This window comes from Physella acuta, unplaced genomic scaffold (genome assembly GCF_028476545.2).
Source record: "Physella acuta isolate Inbredline_101_S28 unplaced genomic scaffold, ASM2847654v3 ptg000208l, whole genome shotgun sequence".
Classification (NCBI taxonomy): domain Eukaryota; kingdom Metazoa; phylum Mollusca; class Gastropoda; family Physidae; genus Physella; species Physella acuta.
In genome coordinates, this window is record NW_026731727.1 from 214,731 (window position 1) to 236,694 (window position 21,964).

Below are 21,964 nucleotides of genomic sequence, written 5' to 3' on the forward strand. Positions count from 1 at the left end.
ATAAACTATGGTTTACAGTAACGAATGTTACCGAAACACAACAAACATTACCAGATAACTTCCGACAATATTATATCGTAAGATTACAAGTAACTCTTCTAGCGTTTCTCTTATTAAAAGTTCTTCTTTTAAAAAGTTTGATTTTTCGAAGTTATGGGTGGGATCTCACATTAGTGACATTATTAAATTACAACTAGACTGCGTGCCTATACCGACTAGGGCTAGGGCCTTGTAATGGTAGTTTCTAAATCTATCTAATATTGAAATATCCAAATCTAAATGTAAAATGTAGAATCCTAGAGCTATATACAAATAGTATAGAATAGTAATAGTATAATATATATTATATAGGCCTAAGTTATGATCTAATGTCTAATTACTAATTCTAACAAACAACAGCCAACAGCTTATTTAATAATTTATTATTTAATTTTTTTTTTTTTTTTTTACTAATTTCTCACATTTGACAGTAATTCATAATTTGTGAATTCGACAGTACCAATGCTGCCACTGAAAATATTTGCTTTATTTTAAAACACTAACCCCCCCCCCCTTTTCCCTTAACCCCGACCCTACACCCCCCCCCCCCCCCCCCCCCCGTGAAAGCAGCCTCCTCTTAGTTATTTCTTAGTTACCTCCTGTAATTTTAAAATCGGACTTAGAAATTATCTGCCCCTAATAGAAACCCGGCTCTACGATTTGTAAACATTTAGCTTTGTAAACATTTAGCGTGACCACAGCTCACCAGACAATGTGGGGTGGGGGTGGTAGTGATAGTGATAGAGAGAAAGAGAGGGGACTGCAAGGAGGCGCTTGCAGCTTGTTTTCTAACGGCTCCCAGAAGAGAATTATATATATAGATACAAGAAAGTTTAGGGGAGATTACTCTTTATTTGCCTAGTAATATATAATAATAATATAAATACATGGCTCTTAATAGGATTAAAATATATATTTGATTATACTGTTGATACTTAAATATGTGGTTTAAACAGATTATACTTTGTATAATTATAATGTACTGAATTCAAATTAAATATTAAATTAACAGGTCTACTTAATTGTCATCTGTCAACTTCAGTTAGAGAGCACAAAGTATGTCTGCCAGTCCTATCTCTATGTCTATTTGTCTACCCAACCACATATATATATATATATATATATATATATATATATTTATATATATTTATATATATATATATATATATATATATATATATATATATATATATATGGGAAAATGTTTACACTGCTGTCCGATAATGGAATCTTCTTTTAAAAAGGGGTGTTAGGATACTGGTAGTTTACTAAAATACACACTTGGCTGGCTAATGTCAATGCTAACCCTGTCCCTAACCCCAACCCTGGTCCTACCATACGCCTAACCCTAATTTCTAACCATAAAATGAGTCGTGATTACAATACTACTAACAACCCAACACCCCTTTTATTTATAATCATCCATATAGATATATATATATATATATAAATATATATATATATATATATATATATATATATATATATATATATATATATATATATATATATATATATATATATATTATGGTGTAATTCATTTTTATCAATAATTAAAATATAAACATTCAATATGATCTATACCATAACTAATACTATTCCACTATATTTCTCATTATCTATGAACAAAAGATACTTTAAGTTACTGTTTTTTCTGTTTGAAAAGTTTTAAGCTTGAAATTATTCAAATGTTTTGCAGATAAAAATGTCAACACCTGTATTACATGATAATCAAGTTGGGAGCTGCCTTTTTTGCCGTATAGCACACAACCAAGAACCAAACTCCAGACTGTTGTATGATAAAAATGACATTGTAGTTTTTAAAGACATTAGGCCAGCATCAGAACATCACTTTCTTGTTGTTCCAAAAAACCATGTTAAAGATCCTAAACAGCTAGGGCCGAAGGATATTAGTCTTGTTGAAAATTTAGTTACGGTTGGCAAGGAAATGCTTAATGAAGTAGGAGCTGATCTCTCTGATGTGTGCATAGGCTTTCATTGGCCACCATTCAACACAATTTCCCATCTCCACTTGCATGTTATATCTCCAACCAAATCCATGGGCTTTATCTCATCTCTTATTTTTAAACCAAGATCCTTGTGGTTTGTCACAGCTGACTGGCTTTTAGAGAGACTTAAGAAAATGGAGAGCAGTTAGAAACTGGCTTCAACTGTTTTATAATGTATTGGTTCTGTATATTAAAAAAACAACTTAAGAACTGAGAACATAACTGCTAAAGTAATACCAGTTATATAATTTCTGTATATTTGAGCTATTAAAAGGTAAAAGCTAAAAATAATGTGTTGTATTTTTTTTTTATTACATCTCCTTACATCTGAAAAGTGTTAATTGACAAAGAAGCAGAACCTTTTTGAAATTGAATGCAAAACAGAAATATGGAATAAGAATAAAATCCACAATGAAAAGATAAACTATTTAGAGTGGAAAATAATAATAAAATTTAAGATGGAACAATGGCTTATGGGAGGAATTTATTTTATAATTAATTGCATTTTTTAAACATAAGAGCCATCACTGTAGCCTGTGACTGGACAAATTACCTAAACTCTGAAGTTATTTTTCAGAGAGATATTTTGTCCATAAGATCATTTGTCCTGATATAGTTTGTCTGAGATCATTTTCATAGAACCCTAAAGTCTACTATTCTGAAAAGACTAGCCATTGGTACCCGTTACACAGGCAATTCTGATGACTTTTAGCTCTCTTCTCTTTACAAATAGGCTACCCGGTTTTTCTGTTAGATATTTATCTCCGGGGAGCGGCATTTAAAACTGTCCGGAGGAGGGGGGGTAGCGGATACTGGTTTTTCTATATTTTTTTAATGAATTACTTTTTTCAATTTCGTTCAGAGGTGAAAGGGGAAGAAATGCCTGAAGAAATGTAAATACCTACAGAAAGTGAGTAATGAAATGAATTGTAATTCAGCTTTTAAAAAGTCATTATCGGATACTTAGGAAAAGAAACATTTTATTGATCAAGAGCATTGGAATGAAACATTGTTAAGATTATGAAAAAAGGGGTTTTGTTTTATGTGCTGTCTATGTTTAGACTTGTTTAAAATAACATAGACTACCAATACCTATTAGAAAAATTAAAACCAAATTATGTACAGTATTAGTCAACATAATACCATATTAAATGCACTCGCTGATTGAGAGATTTAAAATTAAGAGACTTAAAAGATTTCATTAACAACCTGGCTGTTCAATGTTAGTTATGTTTTTTTTTCTCTTTTAAAAACACCTATTTCGGCTGAGCATGGGTCTGACCACATTATCCCTTCATATGCTGAAAAGACAGTAACAGGTGAACTCTACTTCACCTGCCCCGTGTCCCGTCAAGTCCCGATAGGCAACTTTATCTTTCACATATAAAAAAACAAATTGAAAAAAAAATTATGAGTGACATGGTGTGTCTCAAACCCGTACCACCTGCATGGTATCAATTACACTATCATCTCAGCTATTTAAGCACTATTGTTCTCATGCAAAATAAAAGAGGTATTTAAGAAACTCATGCGACAACATTAGTTTTGTATTCTTTTCTTAGACTTATTGACGTCATTGTTTCTTGCGTTCTTGTCACGACAGTTAACGCTTTAGTTAGAAATCTGATTCTACATTCGAATATGCTTTTTTTATTTTCCTTCTTTAAGTAAAATTTAGCTCATACATTTATACCGACCTCCATATTATTTTCAACAAAAGTCCATATCTTTAAGTTATCCATATATCGCTGAACAGGCTGACGACGTTGCCAAAAATATTGCAGACAAAGATAAGTGCGCACATAGGCTTTTATATATTAGGATTTCACTTATTAACTTGGTATACACATTTATACCAAACCATTTTTGTGTGTTTTTATTTCAGTTATCACTAATAAGCCACTTTTTTGTATCATTTCAACAAGGCTTTTCTGTTGTTGTTTTGGTTTAATTGGCCCAGTAGAGTGACTTAACTAGGCCTATTCTTGTCATGGTGTAGTATTTAAATTCAGTAGCAAAAGTAAATGATTACATGTTTGTTTTTTTAAAAGTTGTCCTTTTATAAATATTTTTTATAATTATTTATTAATTATATACTAGGCCCTATGGAAATATGGTAATTTTTTTTATTAGGTCTAATTATTGTTTAAAAAACCGTTTAGCACTATTCTAATTAATTATTACTAAGAATAGTGCTAAACGGTTTTTTTAAACAATAATTAGACCTAATAAAAAAAAATAACCATATTTCCATAGGGCCTAGTATATAATTAATAAATAATTATAAAAAATATTTATAAAAGGACAACATATTAGTCTACCTTGGTAACAATGGTTAAGGCTAATAAAATATAATAACCTAGAAAATCTAGATCTACCAGACTTTAAATGTAATAGGAACATTATTTATAGCACACTGAATTTTTTACCAAACTCAAACTTCAACTTGGTAGAGTCTGCTCAATCCTATTCTTCTACTGTGTTTGCAATTTCGTGTTCTTTTCTGTATTTAGGATGACCAAAGAAAAAAAACCAAATCATAACAAACCATTATTACTTATTACTATCACACTACACTCAACACTGGCAATCATAGATTATCATACACAGAGGAAAAACAGATTTTTATCTAGATCTAGCTAAACTAAGATTTTACCTTAATTTAGATCTAATCTTTGTAAGTATAGATCTAGATGGTAGCCTAATCTAAATCTATCATTAGGTAGCCTACGTAAAATAGCCCATGACTAGTTAGTTAATGTGAAAAACAGGTGACTCCTAAACACTGAAACAGCTAAAGTGTTACTGTTAGTAATAAGTAAAGTGTCACACTAAAGTGACAAAGTCCTAAAGGCTAAAATCTAAATACTAAATTCATAAATCTGAATCTCACACTAATATATTAATATATTTATAATATTATATTAGGTAAACCTCCATTTTAGCGTATTTTATTCCCCGCTTCACATTCACCTCCAGTTGAGCGTATTTTATTATAAACACAACCGAAACACACAAAAACGTCAGGAAAACACTAGATCTACTTATTTTTTAATGAATGTGATTTTTAATTAGAAAAGGTAAAAAAAAACATAAAAAGCATTAGAACTGTTCCAATTAAATATCGAATCTCGTGTAATCGTCAGCGGGAGAAAAATCCTTACACGGTCGCGGGTTCACCGTGAGTTCACATTGACATTGAATTATCAGCATACGTCATAGCTCGGGCAATTGCTATTTGAAATTGTGTTGGCCTCAGTTTTGGGGTCATTGTAAGTTCATTAATGTTTATTTATAGTATCATGCCTGGGAGATACTTGTAACAATACAAACTTAATCGCCTTGCAATTGTGAGTTACGTTTACGTAATTCACCCATTGCCATGAAAATTCTGACACACGAACATTGCACATTCAATATTCTAAATTTGGATTTTTCTCAAGTTTTAACTTTAACAAAACTAAATTATCAAAATCTAAAACAAAGTCAGTCTCTTTGTTTTTTTAATTCATTTTTATTCATTTGTAAAACAAAAATACAATACAAATAAATGAATCGTGTTTTCCTAATGTTTTGGTGTGTTTCGGTTGTTATAATAAAATACGCTCAACTGGAGGTAAACAAGCAGCGGAGAAATAAAATACGCTAAAATGGAGTTTTACCATTATATTATTAATATAATAATCTTACGAAAAAAAACAACTCAAACAAGATAGCTACTAGATCTAGTACTAAGCCTAAAGTAAATACTAAATGTAGTAAATAAGAAAACATGGATAATCTTTATTTAGAACTAAAAAGTTTTTATACAATTGTTTAAAGTTTAAAAACAGGTAGGCCCTACATGAATGAAACCTTGAAACATTTTTGTAACTTTCAAAACATAAATCCTCCTAAAAATGTTAAATAATTACTAGAATTTGAGTCACCTTTTCTTCACATTACTTACTAGTCTCGGCAGATTTTACATAGGCCTACCTAAAACGATTGATTACCGGATTTGGGTATTGATAGTAGTAGTACCATATACAATAATATACATTCGGCAGACATTAAAAATATATATTTATCAATTTAATAATGATGAAAGAAAGTAGAGTGCTATTAAAATAAAAAAGATGTCTATGGGTAGATACTGTACACAAGACTTGATTCTATTAATCTCAGGCCTAAAATTGTCAAATAAATAAACCTATATTTTCAATTGGTTGAACATTTTGTAAGTATTTAATTTCATTTTTTTAACTACCAATTCAGTCAATTACCTATGGCTGACTGGGGCTATGCGCAGTACGGTGATGATGAAGAAAATGAAGACGAAGATGAAGAGCTTGGACCTCAGGTGGGTATGACGAAACAACTCTCTGTAATTGTTATCTGTCCAGCTTTCATGCTTCCCTCTTGGGGGGGGGGGGATGCTTCACTTTGTCATTTAACCATTCATATAATTGTCTCCTAGCAAAAAAGTCATTCTGTGATTATAATTACAGATGTACTTGAAAATGAAATTTAAACTGATAATTGACATTTGAACTGGTCTTTTCATTTCATTTTTTATTTCAGTTTGGCTTCACCCAAAAAGATGGTCTGATCTTTTTAATCGATTCATCTAAATCAATGTTTGAGGGCAATTGTCTCTTTCAGTTGTGTTTGCAGGTAACAGGCTGATATGGATGAAAACATCAAAGACAATGCAATACATTATAAACACATAAGATTTATGATTAAAGACAATGCAATAAATACATAAGATTTATGATTAAAGACAATATAATAAAAAATTATAAACATACAATTTATGATTAAAGATAATTCAATAAATGCAACAAGATTAGAAAAAAAGAACATAAATATATTATAAAGTACATTAACTTGCACATGCATATATAATTTATTTTTTTACTTTTTCTTAAAAGGCAGTCAAGTCAACTATTCAGAATAAAATTATAAGCAGTGAGAAGGATTTGATTGGAACAGTTTTTTTTGGCACTGTAAGAGACAGGACTTTATACACCTGACCTTGAAATCTTTTTCCAAATGAATATTTAATTAAACTTTCCTTTAAAAACCTGGACATGTAATAAGTGCTTACATTTAAAGATGACCATGTAATAAGTGCTTACATTTAAAGATGGCCATGTAACTAAAACATTTTCTAGGTATCAGTGGGGAAAATTGAGATCTATAAACATCAACAATCAACTTTAAAATGTCATGCATCAGTTATTTTTTTTGTTTACACCACCAGGAGAAGGGAGCTAACCCAAATGATTTCAAACACATATACGTGTTTCAGGTGAGATTTATTTCTTTTTGAAAATTTCCAAATCAGTCCTTTAACAAATTTCTTCAGTCCTTTATTTCATAAGAAATAATGTTCAGTTTGGATTTGTTCAATTTGAATAAAAAAATTTATTTAGGGCTTGGAACAGCCAGGAGCAAAAAGAATTTTGGAGTTGGAGAAATTAGAACAAAGTAGGTGGTTTGTTTGTGTTATACAGAGTGTGTACATGTCATACATAATGTGTACATGTCATACAGGGTGTGTACATGTCATACAGATTGTACACATCATACAGAGTGTGTACATATCATACAGAGTGTGTACATGTCATACAGGGTGTGTACATGTCATACAGATTGTACACATCATACAGAGTGTGTACATGTCATACAGAGTGTGTACATGTCATACAGATTGTACACATCATACAGATTGTATACATCATACAGAGTGTGTACATGTCATACATAATGTGTACATGTCATACAGATTCTACATGTCATACAGGGTGTGTACATGTCATACAGATTGCACACATCATACAGAGTGTGTACATGTCATACAGAGTGTGTACATGTCATACAGATTATACACAATCAGAGTGTGTACATATACAGATTGTACACATCATACAGATTGTATACATCATACAGAGTGTGTACATATCATACAGATTGTATACATCATACAGAGTGTGTACATATCATACAGATTGTATACATGTCAAACTATTGGGCCTGTGGCCATGTGTCAGAAAATAAAGGGTCTCTGTCACTACAAAATAGGTGTCTGTGTCACTACAAAATAGGTGTCTGTCACTACAAAATAGGTGTCTGTCACTACAAAATAGGTGTCTGTCACTACAAAATAGGTGTCTGTGTCACTACAAAATAGGTGTCTGTCACTACAAAATAGGTGTCTGTCACTACAAAATAGGTGTCTGTCACTACAAAATAGGTGTCTGTCACTACAAAATAGGTGTCTGTCACTACAAAATAGGTGTCTGTCACTACAAAATAGGTGTCTGTCACTACAAAATAGGTGTCTGTCACTACAAAATAGGTGTCTGTGTCACTACAAAATAGGTGTCTGTCACTACAAAATAGGTGTCTGTGTCACTACAAAATAGGTGTCTGTCACTACAAAATAGGTGTCTGTCACTACAAAATAGGTGTCTGTCACTACAAAATAGGTGTCTGTCTCTACAACATAGGTGTCTCTACAAAATAGGTGTCTGTGTCTCTACAACATAGGTGTCTCTACAAAATAGGTGTCTGTGTCTCTACAACATAGGTGTCTGTGTCTCTACAACATAGGTGTCTGTCACTACAAAATAGGTGTCTGTGTCACTACAAAATAGGTGTCTGTCACTACAAAATAGGTGTCTGTCACTACAACATAGGTGTCTGTCACTACAACATAGGTGTCTGTCACTACAAAATAGGTGTCTGTGTCACTACAACATAGTTGCATATGGTACCAGAAGAATTGATGCAGTATCTCCCCCCATTTAATTTATAGGCTGCGCTGAGACCTTCACAAAAGATTTCGGCCACTCAGAACATTTTTCTCTCAGTGATGCCTTTTGGACATGTTTGAATATGTTCTCATCAGCTGATGGGTATGTTGTTGTTGTTGTTGTGTGTGTGTGTTAGTCCACCATGTCCCTGGTGTGTGTGTGTGTATGTGTGTGTGTGTGTTAGTCCACCATGTCGCTGTTGTGTGTGTCTCTGAAAGTTTGAGGTGTTTAACTTAAACCATAGCCTGCATGTCGTTTCAAATGTCACCATTATTTTGTAAACCATAGCCTACATGTCATTTCAAATGCCACCATTATTTTGTAAAGCCATAGCCTACATGTCATTTCAAATGCCACCATTATTTTGTAAAACCATAGCCTGCATGTCATTTCAAATGCCACCTAGCCTACATGTCATTTCAAATGCCAGAATTATTTTGTAAAACCATAGCCTGCATGTCATTTCAAATGCCACCTAGCCTACATGTCATTTCAAATGTCACCATTATTTTGTCAGGGCCCAGAGCATGGGCTCCAAGAGAATTCTTCTCTTCACCAACAATGATGACCCTCACGCCACCAACACAAAGCTCAAAGTGAGTTGACCATTTACTTTCTTATTGTTAAGGCTACTGTCAGCTTAAATACAAAGCCAGCAGAAACACAACTTTCCACTTAATCCTGTATGGAACTTTATTTCCAGAACTTGGCTGAAACTAAAGCGTATGATCTAAAAAGTAACAACATTGACTTGGAGTTAATACATCTAACTAATGGTGATGAGAGATTTGATGTGAACAAGTTTTATAAGGTGAGAGCACTAACCAGAGCCTTCTGCTAGGTTTTAGCCCACAGTTTGTTGACAACCTAATTAGCTTTTCTATCTATCCAGAAACTACTTTTTTCTGATGATGATGAGACTACTCAGCTGCCCGATGCATCAGTAAAAATTGAAGAATTGCTACAAAGGTGACTGTTCTCTATTTAAAAAAATTTCACAGACATTATTCAGGTCCCTTTATAACTTTACCTTCAAGTACTAAATGCATTAATAATTGTTTGATAAAGAAAAATCATTTGAGTTAATTCCCTTTATCTCGGGCAAATGAGGCTCATAAGCTGGGGGCAGCCACTCCAAAACTCCAAAATCAAACAACTGCTGCCTTGTAGTTTGTTCTTTGTTGGACAAAGTCTATGGAACCAAATCCAAAAAGAAAAGCAAGCTGAAATCTGAGTCAACGGCCTCAGTGGCGTATAACCAGTAGATACCTATACTTAGTTGTGTTGGAAGGGATCCCTTCCAACACTAAAATTAAGAGAGGAAGAAGAAGTTCCCTTAAAGTTTATTTTTCTACTTGAAATACTGTTACAAGGTGTATTTCTAGAACTAAAATCACTGATGACAATGTTATTTTGAGTTTTCTCTTATTTGTAGAGTTCGAGCTAAAGATCATAAGAAAAGAGTTCAGCGAAGGGTTTCTTTCAGCATTGGTGAAGGTCTACATTTATCTGTGGGAGTGTAAGTCATGGTTAAAATCATTTTTTAATATTTTAGTTTAGTTGATGTTGCACATGATTTTCAATGAGCACCAACTGAAGCTAATATTTTTGTCTGAAGAGTTTTGTTGCAAATGTGAATGGTTTATTTCAGGTACAATCTTGTAAGAAGTTGCCCCAAGCCATATCCAGTTAAACTTACTAAAAGGGAAAATGCTGAGTTAAAAAGTCATACAAAGACATATTTAAAAGTAAGTAAAAAAAGAAATTTCATATTTGACCCTTTGAACCCACTAAAAATGTTGTGTTTGTCAATTACATTTTACGATGGTAAGATGTTTTTAAAATTCCAACAATCAGCATTCTGTCAGTCTACACTTACTTATGTTTAAAAGGAGGGTCTATGTGCATGGACCACTGGCATACTAAGTCAAAATATTGGCGATAATTCATGTGCGAATGTTAATTGAAGTAATACAAATAATTGTGTTGTTATATTTTAGTCTTAATTTTTTTTATTGAGAGTCTGTTGTGTGTACATTTAGCTTAGGGGGCATGGGGATTTTAGGTTAAGGAGCCAAGGGTTGTATAAAAGTTGAAACAATGAAAGCAAATGGCTTGTGTTCTAACACTTAATTGTTTAGGTTAAGGAGCCAAGGGTTGTATAAAAGTTGAACCAATGAAAACAAATGGCTTGTGTTCTAACAATTAATTTTTTTAGGATACTGGAGAAGTGCTGATGCCACAGGACTTAAAGAAAGCTCAGACTTATGGTGGACGGAAAATTTGTTTTGAAAATGATGAGGTCTCCGAGATGAAACAATTTGAGGACCCTGGTAAAGAAATATTCTAAACCACAGCAGAAAATTTGCTTATGATTGTGTACTAAAGATCAGTTGAGATAGTACCTGGTATATACATAGTGTACCTGACATATCGGGCAGTATACTGACATATCAGATGTTATACTGACATATCAGGTGTTATACTGACATATCAGGTGTTATACTGACATATCAGGTGTTATACTGACATATCAGGTGTTATACTGACATCTTTTGATGAAGAAAATCTGGTATGTTCTCATCTGTCTCTCGTGCCAGAGAATTAAATAAACATAGCCATGCAAAAAGACACATTTTAAGCTTAAACTGTTCAACTAAAATTTGCTTGTTTTACATTTAAAAAATTTGTTCACATTAATATTTATTTTAATTACAAAAACTGCCAAACTATTATAATTTAAAATATAAAAGTAAATTAGCATAATGATTGGAATTTCAAAAATATTTGCATTTCTTATCATACATAAACCTCTTATCTTTTGTCCTAGGTCTGTATCTGGTGGGGTTTAAGCCAATCACAAGCTTAAAGAAGTATTTTCATGTTAGGCCAGGGAATTTCATCTATCCTGATGAGAAGGTCTGTATCTGGTGGGGTTTAAGCCAATTACAAGCTTAAAGAAGTATTTTCATGTTAGGCCAGGGAATTTCATCTATCCTGATGAGAAGGTCTGTATCTGGTGGGGTTTAAGCCAATTACAAGCTTAAAGAAGTATTTTCATGTTAGGCCAGGGAATTTCATCTATCCTGATGAGAAGGTCTGTATCTGGTGGGGTTTAAGCCAATTACAAGCTTAAAGAAGTATTTTCATGTTAGGCCAGGGAATTTCATCTATCCTGATGAGAAGGTCTGTATCTGGTGGGGTTTAAGCCAATTACAAGCTTGAAGAAGTATTTTCATGTTAGGCCAGGGAATTTCATCTATCCTGATGAGAAGGTCTGTATCTGGTGGGGTTTAAGCCAATTACAAGCTTGAAGAAGTATTTTCATGTTAGGCCAGGGAATTTCATCTATCCTGATGAGAAGGTCTGTATCTGGTGGGGTTTAAGCCAATTACAAGCTTAAAGAAGTATTTTCATGTTAGGCCAGGGAATTTCATCTATCCTGATGAGAAGGTCTGTATCTGGTGGGGTTTAAGCCAATCACAAGCTTAAAGAAGTATTTTCATGTTAGGCCAGGGAATTTCATCTATCCTGATGAGAAGGTCTGTATCTGGTGGGGTTTAAGCCAATTACAAGCTTGAAGAAGTATTTTCATGTTAGGCCAGGGAATTTCATCTATCCTGATGAGAAGGTCTGTATCTGGTGGGGTTTAAGCCAATTACAAGCTTGAAGAAGTATTTTCATGTTAGGCCAGGGAATTTCATCTATCCTGATGAGAAGGTCTGTATCTGGTGGGGTTTAAGCCAATTACAAGCTTGAAGAAGTATTTTCATGTTAGGCCAGGGAATTTCATCTATCCTGATGAGAAGGTCTGTATCTGGTGGGGTTTAAGCCAATTACAAGCTTGAAGAAGTATTTTCATGTTAGGCCAGGGAATTTCATCTATCCTGATGAGAAGGTCTGTATCTGGTGGGGTTTAAGCCAATTACAAGCTTGAAGAAGTATTTTCATGTTAGGCCAGGGAATTTCATCTATCCTGATGAGAAGGTCTGTATCTGGTGGGGTTTAAGCCAATTACAAGCTTAAAGAAGTATTTTCATGTTAGGCCAGGGAATTTCATCTATCCTGATGAGAAGGTCTGTATCTGGTGGGGTTTAAGCCAATTACAAGCTTGAAGAAGTATTTTCATGTTAGGCCAGGGAATTTCATCTATCCTGATGAGAAGGTCTGTATCTGGTGGGGTTTAAGCCAATTACAAGCTTGAAGAAGTATTTTCATGTTAGGCCAGGGAATTTCATCTATCCTGATGAGAAGGTCTGTATCTGGTGGGGTTTAAGCCAATTACAAGCTTGAAGAAGTATTTTCATGTTAGGCCAGGGAATTTCATCTATCCTGATGAGAAGGTCTGTATCTGGTGGGGTTTAAGCCAATTACAAGCTTGAAGAAGTATTTTCATGTTAGGCCAGGGAATTTCATCTATCCTGATGAGAAGGTCTGTATCTGGTGGGGTTTAAGCCAATTACAAGCTTGAAGAAGTATTTTCATGTTAGGCCAGGGAATTTCATCTATCCTGATGAGAAGGTCTGTATCTGGTGGGGTTTAAGCCAATTACAAGCTTGAAGAAGTATTTTCATGTTAGGCCAGGGAATTTCATCTATCCTGATGAGAAGGTCTGTATCTGGTGGGGTTTAAGCCAATTACAAGCTTGAAGAAGTATTTTCATGTTAGGCCAGGGAATTTCATCTATCCTGATGAGAAGGTCTGTATCTGGTGGGGTTTAAGCCAATTACAAGCTTGAAGAAGTATTTTCATGTTAGGCCAGGGAATTTCATCTATCCTGATGAGAAGGTCTGTATCTGGTGGGGTTTAAGCCAATTACAAGCTTGAAGAAGTATTTTCATGTTAGGCCAGGGAATTTCATCTATCCTGATGAGAAGGTCTGTATCTGGTGGGGTTTAAGCCAATTACAAGCTTGAAGAAGTATTTTCATGTTAGGCCAGGGAATTTCATCTATCCTGATGAGAAGGTCTGTATCTGGTGGGGTTTAAGCCAATTACAAGCTTAAAGAAGTATTTTCATGTTAGGCCAGGGAATTTCATCTATCCTGATGAGAAGGTCTGTATCTGGTGGGGTTTAAGCCAATTACAAGCTTGAAGAAGTATTTTCATGTTAGGCCAGGGAATTTCATCTATCCTGATGAGAAGGTCTGTATCTGGTGGGGTTTAAGCCAATTACAAGCTTAAAGAAGTATTTTCATGTTAGGCCAGGGAATTTCATCTATCCTGATGAGAAGGTCTGTATCTGGTGGGGTTTAAGCCAATTACAAGCTTGAAGAAGTATTTTCATGTTAGGCCAGGGAATTTCATCTATCCTGATGAGAAGGTCTGTATCTGGTGGGGTTTAAGCCAATTACAAGCTTGAAGAAGTATTTTCATGTTAGGCCAGGGAATTTCATCTATCCTGATGAGAAGGTCTGTATCTGGTGGGGTTTAAGCCAATTACAAGCTTGAAGAAGTATTTTCATGTTAGGCCAGGGAATTTCATCTATCCTGATGAGAAGGTCTGTATCTGGTGGGGTTTAAGCCAATTACAAGCTTGAAGAAGTATTTTCATGTTAGGCCAGGGAATTTCATCTATCCTGATGAGAAGGTCTGTATCTGGTGGGGTTTAAGCCAATTACAAGCTTGAAGAAGTATTTTCATGTTAGGCCAGGGAATTTCATCTATCCTGATGAGAAGGTCTGTATCTGGTGGGGTTTAAGCCAATTACAAGCTTGAAGAAGTATTTTCATGTTAGGCCAGGGAATTTCATCTATCCTGATGAGAAGGTCTGTATCTGGTGGGGTTTAAGCCAATTACAAGCTTGAAGAAGTATTTTCATGTTAGGCCAGGGAATTTCATCTATCCTGATGAGAAGGTCTGTATCTGGTGGGGTTTAAGCCAATTACAAGCTTAAAGAAGTATTTTCATGTTAGGCCAGGGAATTTCATCTATCCTGATGAGAAGGTCTGTATCTGGTGGGGTTTAAGCCAATTACAAGCTTGAAGAAGTATTTTCATGTTAGGCCAGGGAATTTCATCTATCCTGATGAGAAGGTCTGTATCTGGTGGGGTTTAAGCCAATTACAAGCTTAAAGAAGTATTTTCATGTTAGGCCAGGGAATTTCATCTATCCTGATGAGAAGGTCTGTATCTGGTGGGGTTTAAGCCAATTACAAGCTTGAAGAAGTATTTTCATGTTAGGCCAGGGAATTTCATCTATCCTGATGAGAAGGTCTGTATCTGGTGGGGTTTAAGCCAATTACAAGCTTGAAGAAGTATTTTCATGTTAGGCCAGGGAATTTCATCTATCCTGATGAGAAGGTCTGTATCTGGTGGGGTTTAAGCCAATTACAAGCTTGAAGAAGTATTTTCATGTTAGGCCAGGGAATTTCATCTATCCTGATGAGAAGGTCTGTATCTGGTGGGGTTTAAGCCAATTACAAGCTTGAAGAAGTATTTTCATGTTAGGCCAGGGAATTTCATCTATCCTGATGAGAAGGTCTGTATCTGGTGGGGTTTAAGCCAATTACAAGCTTGAAGAAGTATTTTCATGTTAGGCCAGGGAATTTCATCTATCCTGATGAGAAGGTCTGTATCTGGTGGGGTTTAAGCCAATTACAAGCTTGAAGAAGTATTTTCATGTTAGGCCAGGGAATTTCATCTATCCTGATGAGAAGGTCTGTATCTGGTGGGGTTTAAGCCAATTACAAGCTTGAAGAAGTATTTTCATGTTAGGCCAGGGAATTTCATCTATCCTGATGAGAAGGTCTGTATCTGGTGGGGTTTAAGCCAATTACAAGCTTGAAGAAGTATTTTCATGTTAGGCCAGGGAATTTCATCTATCCTGATGAGAAGGTCTGTATCTGGTGGGGTTTAAGCCAATTACAAGCTTAAAGAAGTATTTTCATGTTAGGCCAGGGAATTTCATCTATCCTGATGAGAAGGTCTGTATCTGGTGGGGTTTAAGCCAATTACAAGCTTGAAGAAGTATTTTCATGTTAGGCCAGGGAATTTCATCTATCCTGATGAGAAGGTCTGTATCTGGTGGGGTTTAAGCCAATTACAAGCTTGAAGAAGTATTTTCATGTTAGGCCAGGGAATTTCATCTATCCTGATGAGAAGGTCTGTATCTGGTGGGGTTTAAGCCAATTACAAGCTTGAAGAAGTATTTTCATGTTAGGCCAGGGAATTTCATCTATCCTGATGAGAAGGTCTGTATCTGGTGGGGTTTAAGCCAATTACAAGCTTGAAGAAGTATTTTCATGTTAGGCCAGGGAATTTCATCTATCCTGATGAGAAGGTCTGTATCTGGTGGGGTTTAAGCCAATTACAAGCTTGAAGAAGTATTTTCATGTTAGGCCAGGGAATTTCATCTATCCTGATGAGAAGGTCTGTATCTGGTGGGGTTTAAGCCAATTACAAGCTTGAAGAAGTATTTTCATGTTAGGCCAGGGAATTTCATCTATCCTGATGAGAAGGTCTGTATCTGGTGGGGTTTAAGCCAATTACAAGCTTGAAGAAGTATTTTCATGTTAGGCCAGGGAATTTCATCTATCCTGATGAGAAGGTCTGTATCTGGTGGGGTTTAAGCCAATTACAAGCTTGAAGAAGTATTTTCATGTTAGGCCAGGGAATTTCATCTATCCTGATGAGAAGGTCTGTATCTGGTGGGGTTTAAGCCAATTACAAGCTTGAAGAAGTATTTTCATGTTAGGCCAGGGAATTTCATCTATCCTGATGAGAAGGTCTGTATCTGGTGGGGTTTAAGCCAATTACAAGCTTGAAGAAGTATTTTCATGTTAGGCCAGGGAATTTCATCTATCCTGATGAGAAGGTCTGTATCTGGTGGGGTTTAAGCCAATTACAAGCTTGAAGAAGTATTTTCATGTTAGGCCAGGGAATTTCATCTATCCTGATGAGAAGGTCTGTATCTGGTGGGGTTTAAGCCAATTACAAGCTTGAAGAAGTATTTTCATGTTAGGCCAGGGAATTTCATCTATCCTGATGAGAAGGTCTGTATCTGGTGGGGTTTAAGCCAATTACAAGCTTGAAGAAGTATTTTCATGTTAGGCCAGGGAATTTCATCTATCCTGATGAGAAGGTCTGTATCTGGTGGGGTTTAAGCCAATTACAAGCTTGAAGAAGTATTTTCATGTTAGGCCAGGGAATTTCATCTATCCTGATGAGAAGGTCTGTATCTGGTGGGGTTTAAGCCAATTACAAGCTTGAAGAAGTATTTTCATGTTAGGCCAGGGAATTTCATCTATCCTGATGAGAAGGTCTGTATCTGGTGGGGTTTAAGCCAATTACAAGCTTAAAGAAGTATTTTCATGTTAGGCCAGGGAATTTCATCTATCCTGATGAGAAGGTCTGTATCTGGTGGGGTTTAAGCCAATTACAAGCTTGAAGAAGTATTTTCATGTTAGGCCAGGGAATTTCATCTATCCTGATGAGAAGGTCTGTATCTGGTGGGGTTTAAGCCAATTACAAGCTTAAAGAAGTATTTTCATGTTAGGCCAGGGAATTTCATCTATCCTGATGAGAAGGTCTGTATCTGGTGGGGTTTAAGCCAATTACAAGCTTAAAGAAGTATTTTCATGTTAGGCCAGGGAATTTCATCTATCCTGATGAGAAGGTCTGTATCTGGTGGGGTTTAAGCCAATTACAAGCTTGAAGAAGTATTTTCATGTTAGGCCAGGGAATTTCATCTATCCTGATGAGAAGGTCTGTATCTGGTGGGGTTTAAGCCAATTACAAGCTTGAAGAAGTATTTTCATGTTAGGCCAGGGAATTTCATCTATCCTGATGAGAAGGTCTGTATCTGGTGGGGTTTAAGCCAATTACAAGCTTGAAGAAGTATTTTCATGTTAGGCCAGGGAATTTCATCTATCCTGATGAGAAGGTCTGTATCTGGTGGGGTTTAAGCCAATTACAAGCTTGAAGAAGTATTTTCATGTTAGGCCAGGGAATTTCATCTATCCTGATGAGAAGGTCTGTATCTGGTGGGGTTTAAGCCAATTACAAGCTTGAAGAAGTATTTTCATGTTAGGCCAGGGAATTTCATCTATCCTGATGAGAAGGTCTGTATCTGGTGGGGTTTAAGCCAATTACAAGCTTAAAGAAGTATTTTCATGTTAGGCCAGGGAATTTCATCTATCCTGATGAGAAGGTCTGTATCTGGTGGGGTTTAAGCCAATTACAAGCTTGAAGAAGTATTTTCATGTTAGGCCAGGGAATTTCATCTATCCTGATGAGAAGGTCTGTATCTGGTGGGGTTTAAGCCAATTACAAGCTTGAAGAAGTATTTTCATGTTAGGCCAGGGAATTTCATCTATCCTGATGAGAAGGTCTGTATCTGGTGGGGTTTAAGCCAATTACAAGCTTAAAGAAGTATTTTCATGTTAGGCCAGGGAATTTCATCTATCCTGATGAGAAGGTCTGTATCTGGTGGGGTTTAAGCCAATCACAAGCTTGAAGAAGTATTTTCATGTTAGGCCAGGGAATTTCATCTATCCTGATGAGAAGGTCTGTATCTGGTGGGGTTTAAGCCAATCACAAGCTTAAAGAAGTATTTTCATGTTAGGCCAGGGAATTTCATCTATCCTGATGAGAAGGTCTGTATCTGGTGGGGTTTAAGCCAATTACAAGCTTGAAGAAGTATTTTCATGTTAGGCCAGGGAATTTCATCTATCCTGATGAGAAGGTCTGTATCTGGTGGGGTTTAAGCCAATTACAAGCTTGAAGAAGTATTTTCATGTTAGGCCAGGGAATTTCATCTATCCTGATGAGAAGGTCTGTATCTGGTGGGGTTTAAGCCAATTACAAGCTTGAAGAAGTATTTTCATGTTAGGCCAGGGAATTTCATCTATCCTGATGAGAAGGTCTGTATCTGGTGGGGTTTAAGCCAATTACAAGCTTGAAGAAGTATTTTCATGTTAGGCCAGGGAATTTCATCTATCCTGATGAGAAGGTCTGTATCTGGTGGGGTTTAAGCCAATTACAAGCTTGAAGAAGTATTTTCATGTTAGGCCAGGGAATTTCATCTATCCTGATGAGAAGGTCTGTATCTGGTGGGGTTTAAGCCAATTACAAGCTTGAAGAAGTATTTTCATGTTAGGCCAGGGAATTTCATCTATCCTGATGAGAAGGTCTGTATCTGGTGGGGTTTAAGCCAATTACAAGCTTGAAGAAGTATTTTCATGTTAGGCCAGGGAATTTCATCTATCCTGATGAGAAGGTCTGTATCTGGTGGGGTTTAAGCCAATTACAAGCTTGAAGAAGTATTTTCATGTTAGGCCAGGGAATTTCATCTATCCTGATGAGAAGGTCTGTATCTGGTGGGGTTTAAGCCAATCACAAGCTTAAAGAAGTATTTTCATGTTAGGCCAGGGAATTTCATCTATCCTGATGAGAAGGTCTGTATCTGGTGGGGTTTAAGCCAATTACAAGCTTGAAGAAGTATTTTCATGTTAGGCCAGGGAATTTCATCTATCCTGATGAGAAGGTCTGTATCTGGTGGGGTTTAAGCCAATTACAAGCTTGAAGAAGTATTTTCATGTTAGGCCAGGGAATTTCATCTATCCTGATGAGAAGGTCTGTATCTGGTGGGGTTTAAGCCAATTACAAGCTTAAAGAAGTATTTTCATGTTAGGCCAGGGAATTTCATCTATCCTGATGAGAAGGTCTGTATCTGGTGGGGTTTAAGCCAATTACAAGCTTGAAGAAGTATTTTCATGTTAGGCCAGGGAATTTCATCTATCCTGATGAGAAGGTCTGTATCTGGTGGGGTTTAAGCCAATTACAAGCTTGAAGAAGTATTTTCATGTTAGGCCAGGGAATTTCATCTATCCTGATGAGAAGGTAACTCAAAAAGAGCTGAACATTTACCATCATGAAAACCACTTATGTTTTGCACACAACTAGAAAAATTGTTTCCCATAACTGACATGAGCAGCCATGTGTCTGGTAAAAGCAATTTGGGTTGATAATTCTGCACACAAGTAAACTTCAATGTTTATCATATCCCAAATCCTGGAGAAGACAATTTAGGTTTTTAAGCTGTTTTGTTACCCTATATGATGAATTATAATCTGTGAGGTTACCCTGAACTTTGGCCTTAAGCTATTAGGTTACCCTGAACTTTGGCTTGTAATCTGCTAGGTAACCTAAACTTTGGCTTGTAATCTGCTAGGTAACCTAAACTTTGGCTTGTAATCTGCTAGGTAACCTAAACTTTGGCTTGTAATCTGTTAGGTTACCCTAAACTTTGGATTGATGTTACACAGCGTGATTGCTGTCAGGCAGTAATTCAAACTGTTATGTTCCTCTTTCTTAACTTAATACATTTTTTCCCCAAATTTTTCAGAAAATAGCTGGCAGCACCACCCTGTTCACTGCTCTTCTGAAGAAGTGTTTGGAGCGTGAAATGACACCAATATGTAAATACATACCAAGCCGTAGCTACCCACCCAGATTTGTCTCCCTTTTACCTCAGGTTTGGTCCAGGACAATTCTGTTCCTCAATTAATTTAATGTAGCTACAGAGTTAATTTATTGTCGTGGACTTAATTTATAAACATTATCCTCTAACAGGCAGAAGAAGTTGATGAAAACAAGGTGCAGATAACTCCACCTGGTTTCCATGTCATCTATTTACCTTTTGCTGATGACTTTCGAAAAGTTCCCTTTGAAGAGACACCTAAAGGTGAGTTAATGTTATTTCTAGATGTCATGTAAAATCTTGGACCTTTTAACTAATACATTAAGTCAATCTTGTGACTTGTATTTTATCTTTCCCCAGCAACTAAGGAGCAAATAGCTAAAGCCAAAGATGTGGTAAAAAAATTAACGTTTAAGTTTTCTAGCGAAAACTTTGACAATCCAGTTCTACAAAAACACTGGAGAAATATAGAAGCTCTGGCACTAGAGAGGGATGAGCCAGACAAGTTTGAGGATCTAACTTGTAAGTTTTTCAACCATTTTTCATGCTTGGGACATGGCCCATTCCAGGTAGTCTTAATTTTGCTTAACTGCATGAAGACATTGTCAAATTAAGTGTAACTAGTGGATAACCTGGCCATATTTAAATACAATCCTCAATCACAGATTGACACACTGTACATTATATGTATCACATAGATCAACACTGTACATTATATGTATCACATAGATCAATACTGTACATTTCATGTATCACATAGATCAACACTGTACATTTCATGTATCACATAGATCAACAGTGTACATTTCATGTATCACATAGATCAACAGTGTACATTTCATGTATCACATAGATCAACAGTGTACATTTTATGTATCACATAGATCAACAGTGTACATTTATCACACAGATCAACATTTGTTTTTACCTTTCTGTTTTCAGTACCTACACAGACTCTGATGGACCGTGCAGGGAAGGCTATAACTGCATTCAAAGAGATGGTTTTCCCAGCTGACTATGTACCAGGGCAGAAAAAGAAGGTAACTATTTTATACTGGGGATTCTGATATGGTGTAGCAATTTACCACAAGCACAATTTGACCAGTGATAGAGTCTTACATGTTCCCATCTACAGCCATCTGCTGCCAAGAAGCCAAAGATGGAGAACGCAACAATAGATTTAGATATGAGGGCTGAGGCTGAAGCAGGGAGGGTATGATCATTTCATATTTTAAATTATTTTTGTTATACTTATTTAAATGTTTCTGACTGATCTGTACTTTTTGAAACAGCTGAACAAGTTGACTGTGCCAGTGCTGAAAGATTTTGTGAAGAGAGAAAAAATTCCAGCCACAAGTACATTAAAGAAAGACTTGGTCGCAGCCATTAGTCAGCACTTTGGTGTTTGATCTCACAAGCCGGACCCACAACTTGTTTCTAGCTGGATGTACACAATCTAATTGTACCCTGATGCTGTTAATATTCATAATAAAATATAACCTATTCACTCTAGATTTTAAATTATTTTTATTTCTCAGATAATGTAGTTTCAAAAGAGCAATATCACAGGTATTAAATTTTTTTTAAAAATATATTTCATGAGCAACTAAAATTTAAAAGCAATTAGTCCTTTTTTTTGTATTCTGTTCATTCTTAATGAATATGACACTATAGGACTAAAATGCCAGCAGGG

At 35.6% G+C, this 21,964-nt stretch overlaps 1 protein-coding gene across 1 annotated transcript; it reads left to right on the top strand.

Annotated features, from left to right (window-relative positions):
* Window positions 1-138: 138 nt before the first annotated feature.
* Window positions 139-21,778, top strand: LOC131937381 (X-ray repair cross-complementing protein 6). Its single transcript, XM_059294766.1, has 22 exons — window positions 139-157; window positions 1,052-1,095; window positions 1,739-2,022; window positions 6,306-6,390; window positions 6,612-6,704; window positions 6,965-7,039; window positions 7,297-7,344; window positions 7,469-7,523; window positions 8,854-8,953; window positions 9,369-9,447; window positions 9,555-9,662; window positions 9,744-9,820; window positions 10,287-10,370; window positions 10,503-10,599; window positions 11,070-11,184; window positions 11,682-11,770; window positions 20,197-20,325; window positions 20,424-20,535; window positions 20,632-20,793; window positions 21,214-21,311; window positions 21,407-21,484; window positions 21,564-21,778. Exons 1-22 carry the CDS (start codon window positions 154-156, stop codon window positions 21,678-21,680), a joined length of 2,133 nt encoding a protein of 710 aa, XP_059150749.1. The 5' UTR covers window positions 139-153; the 3' UTR covers window positions 21,681-21,778.
* Window positions 21,779-21,964: the final 186 nt, after the last annotated feature.